General features: G+C 54.6%; 2 protein-coding genes across 2 annotated transcripts in view; one reads left to right on the top strand and one right to left on the bottom strand.

Annotated features, from left to right (window-relative positions):
* Nucleotides 1-20209, bottom strand: part of NUDCD3 (NudC domain containing 3) — a 28972-nt gene extending 8763 nt beyond the window's left edge. The window contains exons 1-3 of the mRNA XM_014891388.2: nucleotides 19891-20209; nucleotides 17525-17817; nucleotides 3352-3484 (exon numbers count right to left, since the gene is read on the bottom strand). Coding sequence (XP_014746874.1) covers nucleotides 3352-3484; nucleotides 17525-17817; nucleotides 19891-20082 — 618 coding nt within the window. The 5' untranslated portion in view covers nucleotides 20083-20209. The remainder of the gene's footprint in view (nucleotides 1-3351; nucleotides 3485-17524; nucleotides 17818-19890) is intronic.
* LOC148220962 (uncharacterized) lies at nucleotides 20081-25259 on the top strand. The gene is made up of 7 exons (XM_088179856.1): nucleotides 20081-20243; nucleotides 21206-21495; nucleotides 21569-21626; nucleotides 22705-22890; nucleotides 22984-23079; nucleotides 24342-24434; nucleotides 25006-25259. Exons 1-7 carry the CDS (start codon nucleotides 20081-20083, stop codon nucleotides 25257-25259), a joined length of 1140 nt encoding a protein of 379 aa, XP_088035982.1.
* The last annotated feature ends 585 nt before the right edge of the window (nucleotides 25260-25844 follow it).

The raw sequence follows: 25844 nt of genomic DNA, 5'->3' as shown, positions 1-25844 counted from the left end.
AAGCCAGGGGATGTAGGGAGGACCTGGCTGGGAAAGGGGCAGGATTGTGGCCCCCAGTGCTGGCCGAAGAGGAGGAGACTGCAGTGAGATTTGCCTGCATTCTCTCCCAGAGTTCCCCCAGATCTTCCTTCTGCTCTGCAGATCTCATTTGAAATGTTATTACATTATCCATTACCTAGGAGACTTACAGCAGCTCACTAGCTCCACACAGGCAGAAGACAGGCAGAGCTGCTCCAGCCAGGGAGGGCACCACGGCTGTGTCTGATTGATGTCACCAGGGTACAGCCCCCAAACCTGCTGTGTGCTCTGGCAGGAGCAGAGGAGGCCTAGCACACAGAGCACAGGGTGACTGATGTGGGACCGAGCCCCAGTGTGATGGCTGGGAGCAGGACCATGCTCATAGGGGATCGGGGAAGGGACATGAGGATGGGAGAGGACAACAGGCTGTCACCGGGCATGTGGCTATGGACAGCCTCTACAAGAGCAGCTGTCCTGGGATGCAAACACCTCCAGAGGAGGTGCTCCCTCCAGCCCAGTGCTGACACCTCACTGCAGAGACGAGGCATGGGCATGAGGCTCTGCCTTCCACTACCACTATCCACTCAGGTCCCTAGTGCAAGGACAGAGCTACTGATACTGGGCTCTCAGCATGGTACAGGGCCTGCCCAGAAAGGACTAAGGGGAAAAAAGCAAGGTGACTACCAAGTAACCTCTGGGGAGAAATTCTCTGGAGCGTGGAGGGCCAGGAAAGCTGGAAACACGGAAGGCACAGGCACAGCATTGTGTCTGTGGGATCCGTGTGGACAAGAACAACCAAATGTGAGAGGGCTTTTATTCACAGATGGCTGCACAAGATACCTGGTGGGGCTGAGGGACACCTTTTAGGTGGCTCTGGGACCAGCCACGCATTGGGAAAGGGAGCAGAGAAACCCAAATGGAAGAAGAGATACAAACCGGGAAGACTTCACCTGGCCACTTCACTGTGCAAGTAGCCAACATAAGAAGCGATTGCAACACCTGCTTCTACTTGCACCTAGCAAGAAGGTCCCACCCAGCACATCAGCCCCCCCAGGAGTAGGGACAGGGGTAACACATGACCTACTGGAGAGGCCTGCCCCTCCGTGCATGGAAGGACATATCTGAGAGGACTCGTGTGCACAAGGCGGTACCTTTGGACAGCCCACACCTGGGGGAAGGCCAAGAGCAACCCACAGTACTCTGGCAGCTGTGAAGCTGCTTGTCCTTCCCCATGTGCTCCCTGCGAGCACCTCTGCTCCCCAAAACACTTGGCTGCCCCAAGGAAAGCCAGCTCTCGTCTGTGTGCTGTGGCCTTTTCACCACAATGATTTTGTGCACACTGAACACCCACGCCCTCCCACGCAGCTCAAACAAGCAAATACAAACTAAGAGGAATCAAGCTTGTCTCGAGTCCAGCAAAGAGGGAGGCTTGGAGTCATTACCTCTATTTAAATACTCAGATCCATGGGCTCCCGCTGCGCCCAGAAGTAGATCAGAGAGGTAGGGACCATGGAGGAAGATGCTTTCACCTACCCAACTGCCCATTCCAGCTCCAAAGACACCTGAGCTCCATACAAGGAAACCTTAAGCTCACCAGAGCGAAATGCGCCATAGCAACAGTCTGAATCCCAAAAGTTCATAAGGAAGACTGTGAGCAGCATTAGAGTTGGGTGCACTCTGAGCTCAGGGACCAAATAGGGAAATTTTTAATCTCGCCTTGGCAGGCAGTAGCCAAAAACCCGGTAATTTTTTTTTAAATATGAAGTTGTCTGAATGCAGGAAAATGTTGCTCTTGTGCAGGTACCTATGGAACAACACATCCAAAGTCCACTGAGCTTTTAAATTGCTCTGAGTCCTCCTGCTCTGGCCCAAGACTCAGCCTGTCTGTTCTCATTTCCCCAGCGCTGGGAATACATAGAATCACTTGGAAATGGAAACTCAGCTGCCAAGAGGAGCCCCAAGAAGGATGGATGAACAAAACACCAGAGGAGGAAGAAGAGGAGTGCAAGGAGAAGGGAAGTCCAGCATCCGAACAACCAATTGCTTCAAGAGGGCAGTGTGGGCAGATACTGAGGCAAGGGTAGGCAGAGCCATGCCACGGGCACTGGCATGGGAAGGGGGTGTCTTGAAACCCCCTGAGGTGCAGGGACTCTTCTACAGTGATGGCACAGTCTTGAACCAAGGAAAGGTCAGGAAACCATATTCTGTCTCCACTCCTGTGAGCTCCTGCAGGCTCCTAAACCTCTCCATGGCCAAGGATGGAGCAGACAGAACCCTACGTGGGGTTTTTGGCAAGGACATAACTTCTCTGGCATGGAGAAAACTTCCTCAGTCCGGGAGAGGAATTGCGATAGAAGTATGATGCAGAGGAATGGAATATCCATCTGAACATCCCAGAATCCTTTCAACAAACAGCCTGGGTTTATTTTAGAGACCCACTGGGAGAGATGCATCTTCCTGGTGCCCTGCTGTGCCTGTGGCAGCCTTGTGCCCCCTCAACCCTCCAGCCTGGGCTGCTGCTGCCAGTGACATTCCTTGGCATGCTGAGGAGCTGTGTAGGCTGAAGCTAGCGACAAACTCCAGCATGCTCCTTTCAGCCACCCTGGAAGCAGAGGAGAGCAGAAGGTGGGGGAGCACAGGCTTCCCAAATGGAAAAATACAGAGGAAAGGGCAACACTTGGGTCTGACTAAGGCCAGCCGTGGACACACTACTTATGGGTCCCCGACCAGAAGGGAGCAGAAGCGGTGCAGGAAAAACAATGTGAGCACAAGCAGAATGGGGAAGTTCTCGCCTGAGCCAAAGAGAGAAGCAAGACCTCTCTGTGCACGAAGCCAGCCGGGGGAGGGGCTGGTCCTCAGCCTCCACCCCAGGCCGGCTCCCTTCCATCTAGAGCAGGTCAAGCCACACAGGGGCTGTGCCTGATCCATCTCTCCAGTGCCAGAGGAGCCGTTCCAGCAGCTCCGGCTTCCAAACAGAAGGCAGCAGACACTCAGAGCCAGAGGAACAACTGAGGAAGGGCATCCATCCCCAGCCATGCTCTGAAACACATGTGTGAATATGCAGGTAGTGGAAGAAAGAAGCACAGAAAGGGCGAATCAGTGCCAGAGAACCTAGCTGAGATGGAGCAGAGGACACTGCAGCACAACAGGAAAATGGACAGGCTGTGATCTCAGTCCCCACCAGACTCACATTGGAGAATAAGGCACAACCACATCCTGGTCCTTCAGTACAAAAGATAAGGAGCCTTTCCGCTCCAAACGCAGTTTCCCAGGAAAGTTGTGCACCCCAATGGACAGGGAAATGCTAAGCAGACGCCACTAACACCACTTTACCTGTTTGCCTTTGACAATGTGCTTGGGTACAGGCACTTTGATTTCCAGGTCACTGTAGTCTTGGGACCACGTGTAATTCTCTCGCACAGCTCCATTGTAGCTGTCGGGGTTTGTCTGGAACTGCTCCTGTCTCCTGGTGGGGGGAGAAAGGGATGCCATGTTAAATGTCAGAGAGATCAGAGCCTGGAGAGAGCAGGAAGCCTGAGAGCAGGATGCAAGAAACCAAAAGGGAGGGCATAGCCTCTACTTGGCCCTCCTACAGCATCTCCAAGGCTGGGCTCCTGCCAAGTCTCTCCCTCACTGCTGGCTCTATGGAAGGGAGAAGGTCCAAGTAAGCAGCCACAGCACAGAGGCACCACAGCTATTCTGCCCACTGTGGGTGATCCATAGTCCCCTCTCCCCAGTCTGCTGCAGCAGCAGTCAGGCTGCTGAAAGGACAACTGGTGAGACACACGACAGTTTGGCTGCCTAAGAGGTGCAGAGCTGGCCCTCAGTGGGCCCAGGGCACCTTCCTGGCTACTCCTGCTCCAGTACAGAGTCCCTCGTTCCCTCCAATTCCCATCACAGTGGGAGCAGGGACACTGGCATGTGCTGGGTGTAAGCTGTCCCCCAAGCCACTGTCACGACTGAAGAGGTGGTGGCCTACGGTTGTGACCTGAGCTCACCATGAAAACACAGCACTGGTTCTCACCCTGATTTTAACATTAAACCACCAGCTGTTATGACCAGGGCAATTGTTTACATGGAGGTGATGGAGCTGGGGACCAGGATCCCTCAAGAGCCATCCCAGGGTACCTAGACAAGTGAATCATGAGCAACATTTTGAGCACACTTCCCCTTCCAGCTGTGGAAATGTCAGAAAAGCTGAGGAGATGGCTGCAGGGGTAAGATGGGGTTTATCAGATCAATAAGCAATAATCAATACAGTGTTTACAGCCAAGAAAGGAGATCACCACACCTATATCCCTTTAAACTGCAGTGCTGGGGATCTATTTCACTGAACACTCACAGAGAAGGCTTTCAAAAAAAATCAAATCTCTTCTAAAGATAGCTATGGTACTAACAAAAGGCAGAGTTATTTTAAAATGTTTTGATACCCACCTAGGCTTCAATATAGAGCTGGATAAACATGGGGCTCAGGGACTTATGTAAAGGGCGGGCTGGTGAAGACCAGCCCCAGGGCACAGACAGTCCTGGGGAGCCTATCCTCCTGTGCCCCACTGCCTCCCTGACACCCCCACTCTGGGGGGCCCTCACTAGTATGGGGTGGGGTTGGCTCCAGCAGCATAGTGCCCTGAGGGTTATGTAAGAACCATCTATTTAAATTAAATTAGGCTGTAAGACAGTCAGAGGGGCTGTCAACGTGGCTGTGCACACCTCCCCAGTTTTCTTCCCCTATGGTTTCACCAGATGTACTAAGGGCTTCATCTGCTCTGTTATACCTGTGGACTGGGGTGGTTCTGATCCACTCCCAGGCACTGAAGGCACTACTGGGACTGGCGGCATTCACAGGCTCCCAGCCTCAGCTGGCCATTTCAGGGGGCATCGCATCATTTTTCGGGCATCTTGGCCTTGCCTGGCAGTCGCCCATTGGGTGCCCATTGCCATGGAAACAGGGTTGGCATGGCAGCGCGCACCGGGCTGCTGCGTTGGCTCCAGCTGTCGCTTCCCAACCGCCCCCGGATTGTAGGAGTCAAACAGGCTGGAGGGCGAGAAGCCGAATGGTGCAGGCAACCAGGGGCTGTGGTGACAGGGCCTTCAGGGCCCCTGGCTCACCCCTGTGGGAAGCAAACTGTGCTGAAATGCTGTGGCATGTCCCCAGGCATTGCCCTAGGCATAGGTCCCCACCTAGGAACAGCCCAGTGGTGGCACCCAGGTTGGCTCTCAAGGCACAGCTGTCTCAGAGACCACTCTCCACCAGCCCCCGCAGGGAGGAGGATCTGTGTGTAGCCACGCACAGCACAGCTTCATGGGATTCCTGCCCTCCATCCCAGGTTGCCCACGAGGCCACACAGAGAACCAGAGGACAAAGCTGACCTGATTTTAAAGCCAGCTGGGTTTTTTATCTCCTAAGAGAGTGTTTCCTTCTAAGCAGTATGTGCCACTTTCTGTTCTTCTGCAATCTTCAGGGGCAGCAGCATGGAGGGGGTTCTGACACCCCATAGTCCTACCTGTATCACCCTTCAGTTCTCTGTAGCCTCCCTCCAGAAGCCAGGCTTTCTGGATCAGTGGCCATGCTGGCCAAGGCAGAGCCCAACCTGGTGCCTCCCAAACCTGCCACCAAGACACCTGGAGGAAGCTGGAGTTGCCATCCAAAGTGTCTGTGGCTCCCTGCAATCACGAAAGAACCTGACAAGAACCATCAAACGGCTGTTTCCCCTGGCCTGCTCCCTTCTGGACCTCTCCTGGGAAAATCTCAAAAGGGAGCAGGAGGAGGCAGTGGGCCTATGCCCAGCCAAGGCTCCTGACATCAGATGCAGATCATCAAAGATGGGAGAAAAATCCACCGGTAGAAAGGCACGCATTGTGAGACGCCAGCTGCAAATGCCATACTGCCTCAGCATGGATAAATACAGCAATCAGTTGCTGTCACAAAGCGATCAGGTGTGTCCTGGAAGTGCCTTCTCTTCCTCAGAAGAGCACCAGGGCAGATCCCAGCCAGGCAGTTCTGGATGCTCTAGCCCCACTCGGAGCTTACCAAACGCAATCTCACTGTTATGAGGGCATGAGTGGACTCATCAGCCCCACAGCCATTGTTAACTGTGCAATAAGGAAACGGAGGCAGGACTTGCTCTGCAGGGCTTTGTCCAATGTCTCTCTGCACGGTATAGGGACTGTGCAGGTGACAGCAGCCTTACTCCCAACCTGACTGTCCCTGTGGGACAGCTCTGTCATTCTCCAGAGCTGTTACTGTGCTGTACCTGGAGCATGGCTGGGTGACAGAGGGATGTCACTGCCACCTCTGCCATTGCATGCAGCTCACTGGACAAGCTCAGCTCCACTGCCTCGGTCTTGCAGCCCCTCATCCAGCTTCAGGGGGAGAAGCTCCCTCCAGCCATGGCTGCTCATCCTGGGGATGTGAGTTCCAGTGGCATCACTTTTCCATTCCTCTCCTCCCCAACATCCAGTCCAAATCCCTCCAGCTGTTTTCCCAAGACACCACCAACCTCTGCTTCAGCTCTGTTTCCAACGCTAAAAATCCATGCAATGGCCTTTGTACCCCTGAACAGGATCACTGGGGGACTCACGAAGCCTGGATAATTCCACTGCCAGTGTAACTGCCAGCTCTGGCGTCATGGAGGCTATCCAGGAGGGTGGTGATGGCAGGCCGCAGCCTTGTTAGGCACTGCTGACAAACGGCTGACAGCTCCACCACCTCCTGAAGCAACTCTTCCTTTCCTGGAGGTTTTCCAACCAGATCTCTGCCTGGTCCAACTCTGCTTAACACACACCAGTGGCACTCCAGAATTGGACCCTGCTCCTTGGCTGGGGGGCAGCTTCCCTCACCATTCACAGGGGACAGCTATGGCTCACAGCATGCTGGGCCAAGCCACGCGAGAGGTGGCTCTCCTGGCCAAAAACATCCATCATGTTGTCTCAAGAGCACCACTGTGCAGCGGGCAAGAGAACCTCCTGCACCAACACCACAGTTTCTACTTCCAGACCCACCAAGTGAAGAGGGAGGAGAGATCCAGCACACAGCGTGGGTTGGGCAGCGATTGTCCCAGCAGTACAGCTGCTCCTGGTGCGACGGTCACTCACCAGACTGCCTGAATGCCTGCTGGGCTGGGGCAGGTGGTGGCAGGACTGAGGAGAGGGAGGGTGACAAAGCACCAGCTTTTAAACCCAAGGGTTTGGCACTGCGTGCACTTGGCTGCCGGGTGGTGGGGATGGTGGGGGTGGGTCTATGTGTTCTGTCTTGTTCTATTTTTGCTTGCAATGTGTCATTTTGGGGGAGGTGAAACCTTTAACAATGCACCGTCGAGAAGCAGCCGATCTGTTTCCCACTCCTCAGAGCCACATGGCACAGCATGGCTGCGCAGTCCCTGGGACTGGAGCCACTCCCTACGTAAGGGGTGAGACCCGCAGCAGCAGCACAAGGGAACCAAGACCCCCTGAGAGGTGGCAATGTTGTCCCTGGTGGGCATGCTGGATGTCTGAGAATTAGCCCCATACACAGATTTCTGGGCATTTCTTACTCCGGGATTCCCAGCTCCGTGGGCTGGTGACGCACGATAAGCTGAGCAATGTGGAAATGGCAACAGCAATCCTCGCTTTGCGGACAGTCAGCTGAACGCATTTCTGTCCTTGGAGCTCAGCTGCTGCAGCACCAACTCTGTGAACACAGTGCTGGACACAAACAAAGAGCAGGAACCAAACACACCAAAGGATCTGGTTGTTTGAGTTGAGAAGAAGCAGGGCAGCTCACCAAGTTCCTCTTCATTGAGGAGTTTTGGTGCAAGCATGCAAAAATTGAGGAAAAGACACAGCAGCATGAGGAGCAGAGGTGGGAAAGTGTCATGGGAGGGAACTGATACAGCATAATCCAAGTGGACCAAGGATTTTGAGAACAACTCAATGAAAGTGATCCTCTCAGCCTGGAGCAGTTCAGTTTTCCAAGGCAGGACCCCTGCCCTCTCAGGAAGAGAAGTCCAGGATACCTGGATCTAGCAGTCAAGGATGCCACAGCTCAGCGGCCAGTACAGCAGACATCCTCCCATCACTGTCATTCCCAGAGAGCTTCCTCCAGAGCTGGCACTGCTGTTTGCTATTAGTCAAGGTGAATTATTTAGGCAGCTTTAACGAAAACATGTTAGGCCAGATGTGGAAATATGGAGGAAGGATGAGAGGAGCAGTACACAGTCTGTCCCCCTGAAACTTATGCTGCAGGTAGCACAGGGCTGCTGGGAACCAGCACCACATCAGCAGTCACCATCCCCCTGCCACGGCAACACTTGGGTAACCCACCTAGGGTCGACTGTCAGACCCCTAGCAGCCTCCAGGCCTTCACACTATCACAAATCCCTCTTCCCTCCTGGGGAAGCACCTTGCACCACACCTGCATCCTGCCCTCTCAGCACTAAAGGGGCTGCATGAAGCCCAGCAGGGCAGCAACCATAGAGCAGTGCCAGCTAGGCAGGCAGGCAGGGGGCAGGCAGAGCCCCTTTTGCATCGCTGCAGAAAGGCCATGCTCACCCAAAGACGCCAGCATATACAACAGAATACAGATTTACTGGAATACAGATTTCCAGATACTGGATTTCCAGAACTTCTGCCTACCAGCCCTCCAGATGAGAACCTAAAGTGCCTCAAGCCACAGGAAGGTCTGTGTATCCCAAAAAGCTGCTACCAAGCTTCAGCTTGAGCTGGACAACAGCCAAAGCTAAAAAAAAAAAAAAAAAAAAAGCTTCTAAGATGATTTTGAAGAAGGTAAAAGGTAAAGTGTGCCCTCTGCTCATCAGGGTTCCAGTGTGGATGCTGTACCAACAGGTAGGGAAGCCAGAGGTTCAATCTCATCAGAAAGCTGTGGGGATCGTGTACATGGAAAATCCCCATCTTTGTGCTCCTTCTGCAAGCAAGCTGCAAAGGAGCCTCCCCCCCACCTCCAGATTTAACACCTTTTGGAATCAAAACATCAGGACAGTTGCACTTTCTGTCTCTGAGTTCTGCCTGGGAAGCGCTGTGGTAGGAAAACGTAGACTGCAGCTCCCAGACCTTCGCTGGGGTCCAGGAGGCACCCAGGGCTTCACAAAGGCTTCTTTGTACCAGCACTTCAACTAATGAGTGCCCTGGCACAGCACTAAGCAAGTTGAATGCCAAATCCCTTCCTTTACAGTTCAAGTCACACTGCAGTCAATAAGCCTCAGGATCCACTCTGATCCATCCCGATCCTCTCCAACACTCCTTGGCCAGCAGCAAGCTCCAGCCATGAGCACAGCAGTGGTCCAGCGCCCTCCTAGTCCTTAAGATTTCTTCCAGCCCAGGTGTTTGGTTTCCTGGAGAACAACCCAAATCCAGTTTCGGAAAGTCTTCTTCACCCCTAAAGTGGGCAGAAGTCTGTCAACAGCTCCCCATAGCCCATTATCCCTGGCGTCCTGAGCACATACCTCCAGGACTGCACTGTACAGCTTGGTGGTCCTGCTCTCAAAAACAAAAAGTGAAAAATGCAAGCCAGTGCCTTCCCCCTCAGTCCAAAACCTGAGACACAGCCCAGGCAGGAAATGCAGCTCAGGCCCAAGCCTGCAGTGCACACCATCAGCCTTACAAGGATCATGGAATCATGGAATTATTTTGGTTGGAAAAACCCTCTGAGACCATCAAGTCCAACTGTGCCCCCAGAACTGTCAAGGCGACCACTAACTCATGTACCCATGTGCCAAATCTGCACGTTTGTTAAATCACCCCATCATTGCCCTAGGCAGCCTGTACCAGGGTTGGGCAGCCCTTTGCATGAAGGAATCTTGCCAATATCCAAGCTAAATCTCCCCTGGCACAACTTGAGACTGTTGCCTTTTGTCCTGTCCCTTGTTCTCTAGGAGCAGAGCTAGATCCCCACCTGGCTCCACTCTCTTGTCAGAAAGTTGTCAAAAGTGAAAAGGCCTCCTCTTAGCCTCCTTTTCTCCAGTCTAAGCCCCTCCAACTCCCTCAGCTGCTCCTCAAGAGACTTGTACTTCAAAGGTCACCTCACCTTTAGGAAGCCTCAGAGGTTTGACTTACCACCAGGATGAGACCAATAACCAAGACCATCAAGACACATTCCTCTAGATCCCACTGTGTCACCAAGCCTGGGTGGTGCAGTGGGAAAGGGTCAAGGCTCCTAGGTACCAGGTGCCCAAGGCACCACCCACATGATGCCTTTGCTGCTCTACTCAGCAGCCAAACAACGAATCCACCCGCTTCCTCTGCATTTGGAGCCCCCACCAGCCCCACCAGGATGCTCTGCCCCACTCCCTGCTGGGGGAGAGCTTTGCTCTTTTCCAAGCTCGCTCACTTCAGGAGAGCTTTTAGCATTCCCTTTTGCATCCTGAGTTATTTACAGAGCTGTTCGACAGCGCCAACTTACTGATATTAGGCAAATTGAAATGCCACCACCAGCTCGCAGAAGAGTGTTGGAGTGCTGGCACCAGAGGGCTAAATTTCACTACTGCTGGAATATTTAGGTCAAGGACAGCAGGACGTGCTACTGTCTGGAAAGACCCCTGGGATCTTTATTGTTTGCAAAGAGCTCATACAGCCTTGGGCTTCAGAGATCTCCTGAGAGAGAGACCTACACACAGCCAATCAGGCTCCCCTGGGAAAGGGAGATAAGGCCAAAGGAAGCCAATGGGATTGAGCTGAGGGAACAGAGGACAAGGTGGCCTCTCAGACCCCTGCACCACCAACACAATCTGACCCAATCCAGGTAGTTTTCCACGTTAGGCCCCTTTTGGTGAAGACTGCCATATTAAACCAAGCAAACAGTGATTGCTTTTTTACCTAAGAATTGGGCACATGCTGTCCCTTGGTTTCCAGCCCTGGGATCTACTGCTTGTTGAGATAAAAATTTATAGGTTTTAATTTAGTTATTTTTGGTCCCAGGACCTAATTTTGGAGCTCAGTGCCTTGGCAGGGCAACCAAAAGCCTTAGCAGTTCAGTGCAGCACAGGGAAACTGGCACTCTGCTGCTGATCTCAGCTACCCAACCAGAGGGACCTGGTTCTCCATGAGAACACTGGAAAATTGGACCAACTGTTCCTCATCATCTGCAAAAGGCTTGAGTGACAAGGGCTGCACCAGAAAGAGCTAAGGGATTTCACCCTCGGCTCAAGTGTTTCAGCCCTTTGAAAGAATGCTTCCTGAGCAGTTCAAGTTCCCATCGCAATGGGAGAAGGCATATGAATTAAAATCATTCTCCCAGCAGGAGAATGTTTCTCTCCATTGCAAGAAAGACTCCACTTAACAAAAATGACTTAAGTTATATTTCCCTGCTTTCCTCAGTATTACCTGGACACATTCTTCCCAGAAACCAAACACAATAGCAGTGCGAGGGCAGTGCTGCAGACCCTGAGGGCCAAAAGCCTTGGTGCCACATAAGGAGCCAAGGACACAGCGGGGCGTGTCAGCAGAAGAAAGTCTCACCAACACAGAGCTTCTGTGAAGCTCTTGCTCCCACCTGAAAACGCTGTCAGCATTGGGGACAGCTGGGAAGGGAGGAAAAGGGGTTGGAGTGATATAACTTTATTGTGAGAGGTACCATGTGGCTGGAAGAGGATTTCCTGGACTCACTGCAAAAGCAGGACAGCCAAGGAGAAAAGAAACAGGGTAGGAGGCACAGAACACCAATGGGTCCATACACAAGCACGGGTATGGCCCTCAGAACACTGGAGAATCATGTAGGACCAGGAAAAAAGGATGCTCAAGGGAGAAAGAAGCATGGAAATTATGACTCTTCAGCCCAAAAACAGGCTGAAAGGGGAAAACGGACTTCATAGAAGAACCCCACAGAGGGCAGAGAAGGGGATTGGGGACCCACTCAATGCCTCTTCACCTGCACAGAGAAAACAGCCACGCATGGCAGTGCTGTGCTGCAGGGACCTGCTGCAGGATGCTGTTGCAGAGCCCCCAGGCATCGGAGGGCTGAAATTCAGAAAGAAAAGGAAAAATAATCCCTCCAAAGGGCTAAATGACCAAGTGTTTAGAAAGCTGCTGAGCCACTATGTATCAGGGCAGGGTGAAAGCACAGAGAAAGTATCACTGCAGCACTCATTCTGTTCTTCCCCCAGCATCTGCTGCTGATGAAGACAGGATACGGGGCCAGATGGAGCTCGGCTACATCAGGTCAGGCCGTTCTCTGAGCTCTGTCTGACTCCTGCTCATGACAGGCCTTGGCCGTGCTGGAGGAATTCCCTGTGCACAGCCCCACGTGCATAAGAGGAATCAGAACCAGGACAGATTCTCCTTAAATATGGATCAAGAGCAGCTCCTTTCTAGGTCAGGCTGAAAGAACAGCATGGACTCTGAGGTGAGCTCATCAGGAAAGTCCATAGGGACAGTGGAGAAGGAAACCAGTTTAACTGGCTTCTGGTCTGAACAATCCCAGAGAAAACTGCTGAGCACCTAAGGGTTCCCCTCCCTTCTGAATGGAAAAGGCCTGAGAGAAGAAAGCTTGGGACAACGCAGTCCATGAGTCAAACAAAACCAGCCTCAAAGCTAGCAGTGTGCAGCAACAGCTCCTCTTCATAGCCCTGCTCCCCCACACAGGGTGACCAGCAGTGAAATTCCTGTCCCCAGCACCCCAAGGAGGATGCAGCCATGCCAGGAAGCCCATCCTGCAGGCACCTCACAAAAAAATGCCATCTGGACTCCCAGCAAAGCCAAGCTGTTGCTAAGTCGAGTTAGATTCACACAGGCGCCTCATGGAAATTTCCCAGAGCACTGCTGTGTCATCCTAGGGATGCTCCCAGTGTGTCTCACAAATGTTAACTCCAGGTCACCAGGGACTTTGGGAATGGGAGTGGTGGGTCTCAGGAGAGAGCTGGAATGTTAGGCATCAGCTCACCAGATTAATGCATTTCAGTTCAATTCTAATCTGCTTCTCAGCAGCCAGGAAGCCAAGGAGTACACCAGGGATTTTGTAGGCCACTGCTGAGCCCCAACACCCACTCCCAGGGATAGCAGAGCAATGTCAGGGAGACCGGCCAGTGTTGGGGCTCACCTGGACCAGATGACTGGAGCAGTCAGGCTGGGCAGGGCTCTGCTACTCAGCCACAGCCTATTTGCCCCCTTCCTTGGCACAATGGCACTGTGCACACAGGTGAGTGGAGTCCCTTCCCCAGTCACAGACTTCACAACACCTGAAGGGTCTCCTTCAAGTCCCCACAAAGTGGAGAGCCATGAAGAGCCCCCTTCTCACCTCAGCCCACTCCTCTAGCCACCGCTTCCCTCTCCACACTGCAGAAGGCAAATGGCTGAGGCTACAGAGACCCCAGGGTTTCATTCTGTTCTGCATGTTACTGTGCCAGATCGCCTAGCAGCAGCCTCCTAGGAATTAGGCACTTGCATTACCCACCTGGCATTGCATACCCACCTGGCATGGTGTTCCGTGTCCCAGTGGCCCTGCTTCCAGTCCTGGCTGTGCTGTCCACACCCCAAGATCCTCCTCTCAGAGATCTCACCTGCCCAGATGGTTGCTAACGTACAGACCAGAGCTGCCCCACCCTGAGCACACTTGGCTGGAGCACCTGGGAGACATGCAAAAACTAGATCGAGAAGCACATGAAGGTGAGACATTCACCATCATGTAAGCATCAGGCTTACAGGACTGCCCTTCCCAGCCTCTTGCCACTACTTCTTGCCCATACATGGAGTGAGGGAAGGGACTCACAAGACAGGGGGATGAGAGCTTCCCCTCCAGCTCATACTGGGAGAAAGCAAGGAACAGAGGGAAGCCAGGAACCAAAGTCATAAAGCACAAGCACAGGCCGAGCTGCGCAGTGCCACACGTGGGCTGCCAGGCTCTATTTTAAATGCTGTGTGGCAAATATATGCAGGATGGAATCCAAGCTGGGGGAAGGGGAGGGTGCTGGGCAGCTGAGGTGTTCAAAATTAGGAGCTGAGCTCAGGCAAGGATGGCTTCTGGGAGCAGATGGGGGAAGAGCCAGAGCTGGGACTGTGCAGCTGCAATGCCAGGAAGAACAGCCCCATGGTGAGGTGTGAGGAGGGCTGTGCCCTGCTACTCTCCTGGCAAGGTAGGGACAGCAAGAGAGCTGCAACAGCTGGGGAAGGACAGCTGAACACTTGGGGCAAGAGGAGCCTAGCTTCTTCTGTGGCAGAGACCTCTGTCCCCCTCCGCACAGCTCTTGGCACGAGCATCACCCCCAAGACACCTCAATCCTCAGTGTATTTACAGGGCAGCGAAGAGAATTGATTCACCTGCCTTTCACAAGTGGGGAAGGTGAGGGACTTAGGGAGACCTGGTTGAGCCCCAAACTGAGACCTGAAAACCTCCACACCTGCAAAACTGGCTTGATTCATCTGGATTGATGCTGAAAAAGCTGCTGCCATCTCACTGTGCTTTGTAAGATGTTCCCAACCAGCACCCCAGCATCCTGGCGCAGCACGAGGCTCTGATGGGAGCTGGCAGATCTGGGATGGTACCTGCCCTACATTTCCAGAGCCATCAGGTTGACAGAATGAGCAAATTTTTATATAGATTTTGGTGGAAGCAGTTTTCTTCACCAGCGGCTCGAGGGGCGGGGGGAAGTGAAGTGAGATGGAAAATATTTTTGTTTAAGCTCTTTTCTGCATTCCTGCTGCCAGAGTTGTGCATTACTCATGCACCCCTCGTACCCAGGCTGGTAGCTCTGAGTTTTGCTCAGAAGGAAGGGGCTGTGGAGAATTAAGCAGTTGGTTAAATTATTAATAGTCTGTCGGGGGGTGCCCGCCTGGCCCCCACTGCCTTTCTGGGGGCTCCAGTGCCCCCCAGAGGCATCAAAACCAACTACAGCCCCGTGACAAACCCGTGGATTCCTCTGCCCTACTTCAAGCCCGCAGACACCCCATTCTCCCGGCCTGGAAACCACTAGACTCCTGGGCTGGGATGGGGCCTCCTGCACCTGGTCTCACCCATCACGTGTTGAAACTGGGCAGGCGCCAAGGGGGCTGCAGGTGTTCCACCCCATCAGTGATGGGGTGGTAGGAGCAGTAAGAGAAGAGGGAGAAGAGTCCATTGGGGAGGGCAGAAGTCACAGTGGCAGTTATATTCAGCAGAAGGCACCTTCTTTTCATGGCAACACCCAGGGGAAAGCTGCCACACAGGGCTTGGTGTTCAATGCCACAGCTGCAGGCTGCAAAATAGCACCTGAGTGACTGAGGTCTGATAGGGGCCACTCTCCAGCGGTGTCAGGACACACTCAGAGGGTGTCACATGCGAGGGTTTTAACCAGGCTCTCAGCACACACAAGGGCAACCATCCCCCTTGGCTCCACCACATTCACTGTCAAACCCATCCTGCTCCCACACGAGCCCTCATCTTCCTTCCTGATCCTTCCAGTTTCCTTCCTGCAGCCCTGACATTTATTTTCAAGCAGCTGAACTCTCCTCACAACAGCTGCTGCCCAACAACGAAAGTCCTGAGGTGAAACTTCACAGGGCAAACCACAGCAAACGTGGCCTGCACAGGGACACATGCAACTAGCACTCAGCCCAGCCCAGCTCTCTATGCTCACAGCTTCAGTGGGCCTCCAATCTCTTCCTCTCTTCTCCACTGAGAGGAAGCTGAGCTGAACATACCCAGGCCTCTGCTGTGCACTCTGGCAAGGCTTTCTTTGACTTTCTAATTTTGCCCAGGGATTGGTGTCAGACTGGTAGCCCCAGGGACAGTCCTCCTTTACCAGGAGAGCTCCAGCACAGGTATTGCAGGTGATTTCATTTTTGGCATCTTGCTTATCTTTATCCTGTGGGATGGACATCAGTTACAGTAAGTCCTTTCTCCTCCTCCCATTGGACCATGTGACTCACCAGGCACTTTGCCGGTCCCCTTTCCCCCTCCCCCAATGGTGGCCACTCTAAGGCTCTTCCTCAACACAGCCAGAGCTCAGGCTCTTCTCCAATGTAGCCTCCAGCCAAGGCTGCAGAACCTGACTCCACCATTTTCCTAGAATAATGGATTCGTGGAATATCCTGAGCCAGAAGGCACCCACGAGGATCACTGAGTCCAACTTCTGGCCTTGCACATGACAACCTCAACAATCCCACCATTTGCCCGAGAGCATTGTCCTTGAGCTCCTTGAGCTCTGGCAGCCTTGAAGCCGTGACCAAAGAGCCTGTTTGAGTGCCCAACCATCCCCTGGGGGAAGAACCAAAGCTCTCCACTCCTGCCACTTATTCCACTGTTCCCAAGATTTTGGTTCTCAGACTGTCCCTTCCAAGGGTCAACAGCCCCAAAATCTGAGCTCTGAATTCTCTCTGCCCCTCAGGGGCATCAGCCATCCCAGTCCTTACAGGATTTGGGGTTCTTCCAGTGGTCCACTTCTTTCTTGCTCTTCTCAATGACAAGTCCAAAACTGGCTGGGAGGACAGGGATCACCAGCCCAAGCTTCTCTCCTCACCAAGCATCAGTGGAACAGCGGGGACAAGCCACAGTAAAGCCCCACGTATGGCCAGGACCATTGTGGTGACTGGAGAGGGCTGGCACAGCCATCATGTGGGATCTGACCACAGAACACACCAGGGAGGGGAGGAGGAGATGGAGTCTGCACAGCCAGCTCACAGCATCACTCCCCTGACTTGGTCAGCAAAGAAATACAGGAGTTTGAACCTCATGAGGCCCTCAGTAAGGGCTGGGCAGCTCTGACTTGGCTCAGGGTTAAGGTGATGCCAGGGAAGGATGAGTGAACCCTGTACAGGACCTGCATTCAGGTACATGGCTCAGAGGCCATGCTGGCCCTCTGGAGCTCATATCGTGCTGCTCAGCAGAGTCAGAGACTGGAAGTATCTCAGAGGCTGTGAAAGGACTTTGACACAAGGACATTTCTGCACAAATAGAGGCTGCTTGGCACTACTGGAAAGCCACCAGGCCTGGCTAAAGAGAAAACTCTGCAGCACTTGCTTGATCTTCAAAGTTGGCCCTGCTCTGAGCCAAGGGCTCAGCCAGAGACCTCTAGAGGGCTCCAAACCCATTTGCTGCTGCAAATGTCACACGGCCAGGCCTGCCAGCACCAACTTGCAGGTATTGCAGGTATCTGTGCACACTCCCAGACAGCTTCTGGGATGTGTCCCAGCACACCAGGGAGTCCAGCACTAACAAAACGGTTGCAGGCTGGCACTACGAGTTCCATGTGAGTCTTAGCAAGCGCCAGAAAAGGGACAGTGCATACCACAACCCATTTGTGGAGGAGCCAGCCGCATGGCCTAGCCCAGTCTTGTGGGGCCATGTAAAGGATATGCCACTTCTCCTGCTCAGAGCAGAGTGGGAAACCCTGAACCACCCACAGGACAACTGCTGCCCTCCTGTGGGGAGTTACACAATGCCTCCGGCCTTGGAAGCCTGCAAGGGAAATCCTCACAGCCTCCCGAAGGGCTGAGTGCCTGCAAAGGTCAAAACCCAAAAAGGGCTGTGCAGAGAACAGTGGACACCCTGTCCACAGTTTTGCCTCCCCCCACCAGGAGCATGAAGAAAGTAAGAGACCCTTACGTGGGCAGCTCTTCTGGAGCAGCAGCCCCCGGAGGCTCCACGGTCACAGGGCTGGGGGCTGTGGCACCCTGGGCTGCAGCTGATTCCTGAGTGCCTGCAGCTTCCCCAGCACGTGGTGCTGGGATGTGCTCTGTTGTCTCCACCTCAATCTCCTGAGCTGCAGGGCACAGCTTCACCCTCTCAGCGGCTGCAGCTGCCTCCTCCTCCTCCTCCTTCTTCCTCAGCTTCGCCTCCAGCTCCTGGCGCCTCTTCTCATCATCCTGCCTGGCCATCCGTTCAAACACTCGGAATGCCTGGGAGAGAAGGAGCAAACCAAGTAAGCAGCACTGCCAGCTCTGCCTGGGATGCTAAGAGAAGGAAAGGAGCAACATCACACGCTTGGGGCACCTACTCCTTCCTGCCCTCCCTCTCTCTGCACCACATACCTACCCGCAGCTGCTTCAGTCACCAACAAAAACAGTTGGTGACTCTTTGAAAAGTTCCATGGCCACATCAAGCACACCTCAGAAACTCCTGGAAGCATTTTGGAATTGTTTCTACTATTGTATTCTCACAGCCAACATCACCCCAGCCTGAGAAGAGGGCTGGTTACTCCAGGGAAAATCAGAGTGGTGAGATTCAGCTCTTGGCTGGGAGGGGTCTCCAAGAGAGCCTCCCCTTACCCTGTATTCCAGGGCTCACCCAGGGACCATCTGCAAGCCTGGACTCAAAGTCTCCAACAGGCAAACAGGATGAGCTGCCCCAGGAGAAGTTGCAGGACAGGTGACCTGGTACTGGCTGTGTCCAAGCAACAGGTGCAGGAGAAGATGTGATCCTAGGAGATGCAATCCTACCCCTCATCTGGCTTCTGGCCATGCCTGTCCAGTGCAGGCTGGAGGTCAGAAGTGAAGCCCACAACTGTGTCTGCAGCAAGGAGTGATGGCCACTTAGACCCTGCACCTGCTTCTTGAAAGGGCTGTAAGTTCTCCCACCCAAGTGCCAGGGTTTTGGCACTGTAAACACATTCTAAAAAGCGTGCAAGCATCAAACACACCCCTCCTTTGCTTCCCAGGAATATTTTAGAGGCAGATTTAGTGCTTCCAGCAGTGGACTAGCACACCTGCTCGATTCAAATCTTCCTGTGGGTCCAGGAGGTGCAGGACAAAAGACACAGGCACGGATAGCTCCTGCCAGCATAATCACAACAGGACAGAAGCTTGTGCCAATTAACCCAGCCTTTCTCCTCAGGCATTGAGCAGAGCGGAGGATGTGGGAGAGGTGAGCACCAGCCCTGCATAGATCATGCAAAGCAACACCTCAGTACTGTGTCCCCTGCACTGCAGTCGAGCGAGGATGAGGAGGAATGAGCCCCTTCCACACTGTCCCCACACTCTGGGTACCTCTGGCTGCAGCCATGAAGCTGACCTGACTAACACCTTCCCATAGCAGGAACACTGCACCTCCATCCTTCTGCCCAGCCCTACAAAGTCCCGGGGGGACACCAGACAGGAAGCCCATCAGCACTGCCCTTCTGCCCAATAGTCTGGGCTCCATGCTGTCCCTCTGCAGCCTGAGCCCCCTCTGGGGTCTACTTAATCCAGAGAGGCCAGCAGGGGCTACCCCTGGCGGTAATGAGGGCCCCCAAGTGTCACGGGAGACAAAGGAGAGGCAAGACTCCTGTCCCCCCACCTGCAGCACACCAGGCCTGATGTGCCTAGGAAGGAAAACTCACCAGTTCAAGCAGACAAATATCTTAAACCCAGTCTCACTGTAAGTTTTATGAGCTCATTTCCTCCCTGCCAGTGAAGATTAACAAGCCAGAGGACCCCAAGTCAAAGCTGCTCCAACACCGAACCAGGCAGGTCAGGAGCGAGACCAGCACAATGCCGATCACAAGCTCTCGCTAAGCCCAGCCCAGACCTGCCTCCCCCAACGACTCCCGGGTCTCATCTGCCTCCTGCCTCTCTCTGCGCTCTCTGCTCCCATGGCTCCTGGAGGCAGCTCACGGAGACCACCCTACCCCGGCACTCCCGGGGCCAAGCTCCGAGCTGATGTCGCAACCGGGCTCTTCCCACCGGAGTCTCGCAGTCCTCACCTGCCTCCGGGGCTCCTCATCTTCTTACGAGGGTGACGCTTTCCCCCGCGTCAAAGGACCTCTCCTGCCTTCCTCTGCGCTCCTCCAGGCAGTGCCGATGCCCCGGGGGCTGCTGTGCCGCCCGACCCCCGACCCGCATTCCCCGCTCTGCCCGGACCTAACCGCGCCGCCAGCCCGATACGAAAGCCACCCAGCCGGGAAGATACAGCCCGTTCGACTCGGCCCCGCGGCAGGGACAGCGCCGGCCGCCAGCAAGGCCAAGCCGCGCCATCCCCCCTGGCCTCGCCGGTACCTGCAGGGCCATGGCCTGTGCCGCGCCGGGCGGGAAGCCCAGGCGGTCCCCGGGCCGCAGGAGGAGCCGATAGAAGTCGGTCTTGCGGTAGAGGAAGCCAAAGAGGATGCGTAGGAATTCCTCCACGTTGCCGACATGCTGCAGGATGCCCAGCAGTGCCTGGTCGTACATGTCAGTGAGCGCGGCCTCCATGGCGGCCCAGAGCCCGCTGTCACGGCAACGGGTTCGGCCGCGTTTCCGGTCCTCCCGGAACCCGCCCCGCGCATATGGATTCCGGCACTCCGGAGGCCCCTCCCGCCTCCCTGCGGGTCCCAAGGCATTCTCGGCCCCCAGTGGCGCCGCTGAGACCTTCGGTCTCCTTGCAGCACCGGGAGACGCCCAGACTCCGCTACCCCGTGACCCTCTGTGTCTCTCATGTTCCTGGCCTCCCCTCCCTTCGCCATTCCCGACTGCCTCCACGGGGGACGGGGGAGGGGTGGTGTGCAGGAGCCGCTCCGCGCCTCCAGGGGGCGCACAGGCCCCGCGGCCACCTCCCGGGGGCGGGGCCGGGGCCGGAGCCGAGCGCGGAAGCGGAAGCGGCAGCTGCGCGGGCAGCTCGTGGTGGGCGGGGCTTTGGCGGTGCCATCCCTGCTCCCGAGGTGCCGTCCCTGCACCCGTTGCAGCGCCTGTGTTCGGGGCTGGGGGAGTTTGAGCTCCATGCTCCATGCTTCCCGAGCCGTCCCCTGGCTCCTGCCCCCGGTCTCTGCCCTGGTGTCACCCCGGCCTCTGTGACCCCTAGGCCTGCTCCTCACCTGTCGCCGCATGGGTTTATCCAGCCGTGTGCGAGAGGTTTGGTCCAGAAAGGTCCTGGGACAGACCGTATCAAAACTACCGAAATCAAAAATGATTCCATCAGCTGCTTCTCTTGATCGATTTGATCAAGAGTGCAACCATCCAATCAACTCACCCGCTAGACACCCCCTGCAAATCCCCCTCTCCAGGGGAGAGAAGGGTGCTGGGGGTGCCATGTCAACAGCCCAGACAGGTGCCATACACAGTCCGCCCTTTGTCCCCGGGTGGAGTTGCCTCACTGCAGAAGGTTGGTCAGGCAGAACTTGCCCTTGGTGAAGCTGTGCTGGCTCTCCTGAATCACCTCGTGCCTTCTATGGGCCTCAGCAGAGCTCCCAGGAGGATCTATATCATCTTCCCAGGGTCAACTGAGGCTGAGGAGTTGGTACACATGGCAGGCCAGGGTGGTCACCCTAGCACAGCTTCCAGGGCTCCATCCTGCCAGTGGTGAGTTGCTCCAGACTCAAGACAGTTGCTGCTCTTGGAGATGCTGCTGTGGGGGTGAACAACTCCAATGGCAGTGAGAGCAAACCAGTGTCTCCGTGGAGGATGGCTCAAGGGTTCCAAGCCATGGGGATGCTGCTGAGATCGTCCTGTCTGACCAGGGAGCAGTCTCAAAGGATCTCCTTGGGCAGTGCCTTGAGGAGGATGTGGCTGTCCTGGGACATGTGGCTGCAGGGGGATGCCCCCACGGTGGTGGCTATGATGGACATTGGCAGCACCATGAGGGCTGGGGCCACCTCTGTCCCTGTCTGTTGGTGCCAGCAGGGTCCCCAGGTATGTGAGCCACTCCTCTACGCTCCTTTGGTAGGTGGTGAGGTGTTGTGATGGGCGCCTCTTGTCTGGGCAGTTCCTGGGCTGCTCCAGGGCAGTGACACTGTGGCCCAGAATGGGGGTGGCCAGCGAAGGTGGGTTGGTGCTGGTCCACTGGAGACAGAAGCTCTGGGGGATGAAGAAACAGCTGCATGGTGCCCCCCAGACTGGAGCGAGTGGGAACTGTGCTGGGCCAGAGGCACCCGCTGAGCTGGCCTCCACTGCAGGCATCCCCCAGCTCTGCCAGGTACGTGGGGTGCTGGTGGCCAGGGCAGTCCTGCAGTGGTTGCTGCTGGGCCAGTGGGATGGGCAGCAAATCACGAAGAAGACAGGAGAGGTGGCCTCAAGGAACTGCTTGCCCTGAGCCGAGGATTTTCTGTGTCCCATGCTCTGCCAGGGAGGAGGTGCACTAAAGTCTGAGAGGGAGAATGGCTGGGACAGCTGTCCTGAGCTGGCCAAGGGGACGCTCTGCATCACAGAGCATCATGCCCAGTATGGAGGAGTTATCTAGAACAAAGGGTTTCAAGGGGTTTGGGTACTGGTTTGGCATTGTTTAACAGGTGATGAGCAGTTGTAACGTGCATCACTTTTTTTCTTGTGTGTTCTCTCCCTCCACCATCTCTTTTTATTTTTTGGGTTTTTTGGGTTTTTTTTTTTGTTTTGTTTTTTATAATTATTACCATTTTACTGCATTTCAATTATTAAACTGTTTTTATCTCAGCCCACTAGTTCTATTTTCTTTGCTTTCCTGAGTATGCTCCTTACTCCATGAGGAGCAAAGTAAATGAACAGCTTCATGGTGCTTAGTTGCCAGCTGACATTCCTTTTTGATGACTGATGTGGGACATGAAGGGTTTGAAATAATTCCCAGGTGCCAGCTCCTGACTCCTCGAAGGGAACTCCAGGAAGTGTTTGGTCCGTGTTCAGGGCAGGTGCACATTAGCAGCTGCCTGACACCCTCAGGCACTTCTAGGAGCACTGGGATTTGTTCTGGAGACAGATGAAGTCCCAGGTAGTCTCTGCAGAGTATTTTAGAGCAGCTCTCTAGAGAACCCTGGGGAAGAGCTGAATCTGGTGGCTGTGCTTGACTTGTCACCAGCAACTGGGGAATATTTGGGCCCCCCATGGAGATGGCAGAATGTTGCTAGTAGAAGCCCCCATGAGGTCACAAAGCGCCCTGTGGAGCCGCAATGCCAGGCCCTGGTGTGCAGTGTGTGTTGTGTGTCACAGGCTTCAGCAGCAGTGGCAGGAGCAGCAGCATCATGGTACAGGAACGATGTGCCCTGGCTCTCGTCCTCCTCCTGGTGGCCATGCCAACCCAGAATGTTGAGGCTGCTCCGTGGCAAGCACGGGCAGCGGGTAGGTGGGCAGGCCAGGGCCAGCACCCAGGTCTGACAGATCCCGATGAGCAGCAGTGACTCAGAACTCAACTGACACACTTTCTCTCTAAAGCGCCGGAGCGTGAGGCTATGCAGGAGGAAGCGCCTCAGGAAGGCCAGCAGGCAGTGCCAGTCCCTGGGGAAAACACCAGGGCCTTTCACGCAGCAGGTGTGTGGGGTAACCGCTGTCCTTTGGTCATTCAGCAGCATCTGCCGAGATCCCCACGTGTCTACAGGCTCTGCCCCGGGGCCAAACTGTCAGTGCAGAGCCGGTGCTCTGCCAGCAGCCAGGAGCAGCTCTGGGCTGTCTGTCACCTCGGGGGTGCAGGTTGTTGCTGTTGCCGTCCCAGGGATACACACTCGGACGCTCTGTGGGTGCAGCAAGATGCTCAGCACCTCTCACACTCCAGCCTCAGGGATTTCAGAACTTTGTTCTTTTTTGGGAGTGAGGCCACCTGGACACCCCTCAGCAAATGATGGGAAATATGACTTTGGATCTAATGTCCCTCCCACAGCACCTGCATCCCAGACCTTGCAGTGAGACCCTGGAGGCCCCAACACAACACAGGGGGATCCCTGCTTGGAACTGGGGTCCAAAGGGGTGCACTCTCAGATTGGCGTGGCTTAGGAGGACCCTACATCATCCTCCTGCAAACTCTCTCCCTGAGCCATGCTGAGGCTTTACTTTTCCCTGATCCTTGACAGTGCTGGCCAACCCTGGGGAAGGCCCCCATGCCAGGATATAGGAATGCTTTCAAAATTATCCAGGCACTGGACAGTCCTGCCACAGGTTGTATGTGGGAGACAAGTTCTGAAAACTAGGAGCAGGCAAATGCTGCCCGTACTCCAGAAAACCCAATAAGGGAGAGGGCCGACTGAATCCCCTTGGGGTGTGGGTGCTGGGCTGAAGAGGGGGGGCTGGGAGAAGCTCTCCTTGACACAGAAATGGGTTTTGTCCATCTCACTCCACGGGGCTAAAAGAAGCTCTGTTCCCCCCATGCTCTCTGTCCAGCCCCCTGAGTCCTGTCCAGAGACAGCTGTATCCTTCAGCATCAGAGAGTGTCTCCATCCAGGGCAGCACCTGCCAAGCCTCGAAAGGCAAGATGGGCAAGGGCAAAAGAAATAGTGGGCAAATGTGAAGGATCTCCAGGAACAGGGAACAAAGCCTGGGTGTGCTGTGTTCTTCCATGATCCTCTTCCCTGTTCTGTTGTTCTGTCAGGACAGATGGTGCTCCAGGGTATGAGACTCCTCTTTGAGAGGAGTCTGCAGCTGTGGGCACAGGCAGGGCTTTCCCAGCTTTTCAGCTGGACTCTGCGCTTGAACTCCCCTGGCACTGCTGGAATCACTAGTCAGTCCTGACTGACTTCACAGCCTGAATGCTGCTTCCAGGGTTTGCTGGAGGAAAATGCAACTTTCCTCTTTCTATTAAGGTCCTGAGCATCAAGATGGAAGGGAACAATCTTCTGTGGAGACATCCAAAGTGCTACATGAAATCCTAAGGGAGCTGGGGATGATACTAGGAGGTGGGTACGGGTCACTCCTAACCAGCACAATTGGGCAGCGGAGGTTTTGGGTGCATGTAGGAGCACACCGTAGCCGCACCCATCCATACCGCAGATCTTCACTGCAGGGACATTCCATGTCATGCCCTGAGGTACTGGTGAGCTGCAAGGGTGCTCCAGAGTCTGTACTGCCAGTTGTGTCCCCGGCTGAGTCCCAGGGACTGTGTTTGCCCCAGTCAGATCATCCCTGACCAGAGCACAAGAGAAATTGTGGGCACGTGTGAAGAATCCCCAGGAACAGGGAGCAAAGGCAGACACTAGAAGAACTGAATTGTGGCCACTCCAAAGTGTAAGCAAAGCTGAGAGGAGAGAGAGGGTCCAGAGAGCAGGGACTTGCAAGGCCTTTGGGAGTTCCCTTGGTTTCTACTGAAGCCATGGAAACATTGCCACCCTCTTTCGTATTCCCTCATTCTTATTCCCTCGTTCAGAGACCCTAGTAAAGTGGGAAAGAACATTTGTTGGCAATGCCAGCCCTCTGGTGAGATTAGAAGGGGGGTGCAGGACACACTAACGTGCACAATTGGTCCTCCAGGTGTGAACAGGCTGAGCCTTAACAGTGCTGTCAGTAGGAGATCCACCAGCGCTGAGAACAGCGGAGCAGACCCAGACACTATGGATAACGGGGCAGACCCAGATGCTGTGCTGGGCAGGGCAGACACAAACGCTGTGGATGCTAATTCTTTCCAGAAGTACTGCATTGAAGGAATTGTGGCGGTCCTTGGCTCGATGCTGCTGGGAATGGTGCTGTGTTGTGTGCTCCATGTGTGGAGGAAGAGGAGAAAGTGAGTTGGTGGGGTGGAGGGGAGATGCCAAACTGGTATGGGGTGGCATGAGGTATTTCGAGCTCTGGTGCTCTGGGTGCCCAGTAAGTCGCCATGGAGATTGGTGCTGTGAGCTGGTGCTCTGTGCTCTGCCCAGAGTTCTCTGTGCCCACAGCCTGTGGGGCGCCCAGTACTGCTCCGCACCCTCATGCCCACCCTTCTAGGCCTCAGCAGCTTCCTCTCTCCATAGGAAAACATAGGATCAGGAAGCTTCCTGAGCCAGTTCAGAGCACCTGGACAGCCAGACAGGATATTTGGAGGAGTATAAATAAAGAGCAGCAGCACGAACAAGTTTGTTGTACTGGCAGCAAACTCCCATGGGTGCCACTGTAGGGCCTGAGAGTCCCCTGGGTACTGAGGGGTGTGGGGACCCCCACAACACCACTAAATCTAGCTTGCCACTGATTCTAATTGATTCTTATTTGATTTTCACTATATGTATTGTCCATGCTGTAAACAATAGCGTGACCCTGGACACAACCCTTTGTTGTGTTTTTGCAAATTCATATTAATTCCACCTGAACATGAGGAAGAACTTTTCCATGCAGGT

The sequence above is a fragment of the Sturnus vulgaris genome, chromosome 28 (genome assembly GCF_052056855.1).
Source record: "Sturnus vulgaris isolate bStuVul1 chromosome 28, bStuVul1.hap1, whole genome shotgun sequence".
NCBI lineage: Eukaryota > Metazoa > Chordata > Aves > Passeriformes > Sturnidae > Sturnus > Sturnus vulgaris.
The sequence above is the reverse complement of the archived record's forward strand: the minus strand, read 5'-3'. Positions and strand labels throughout refer to the sequence as shown.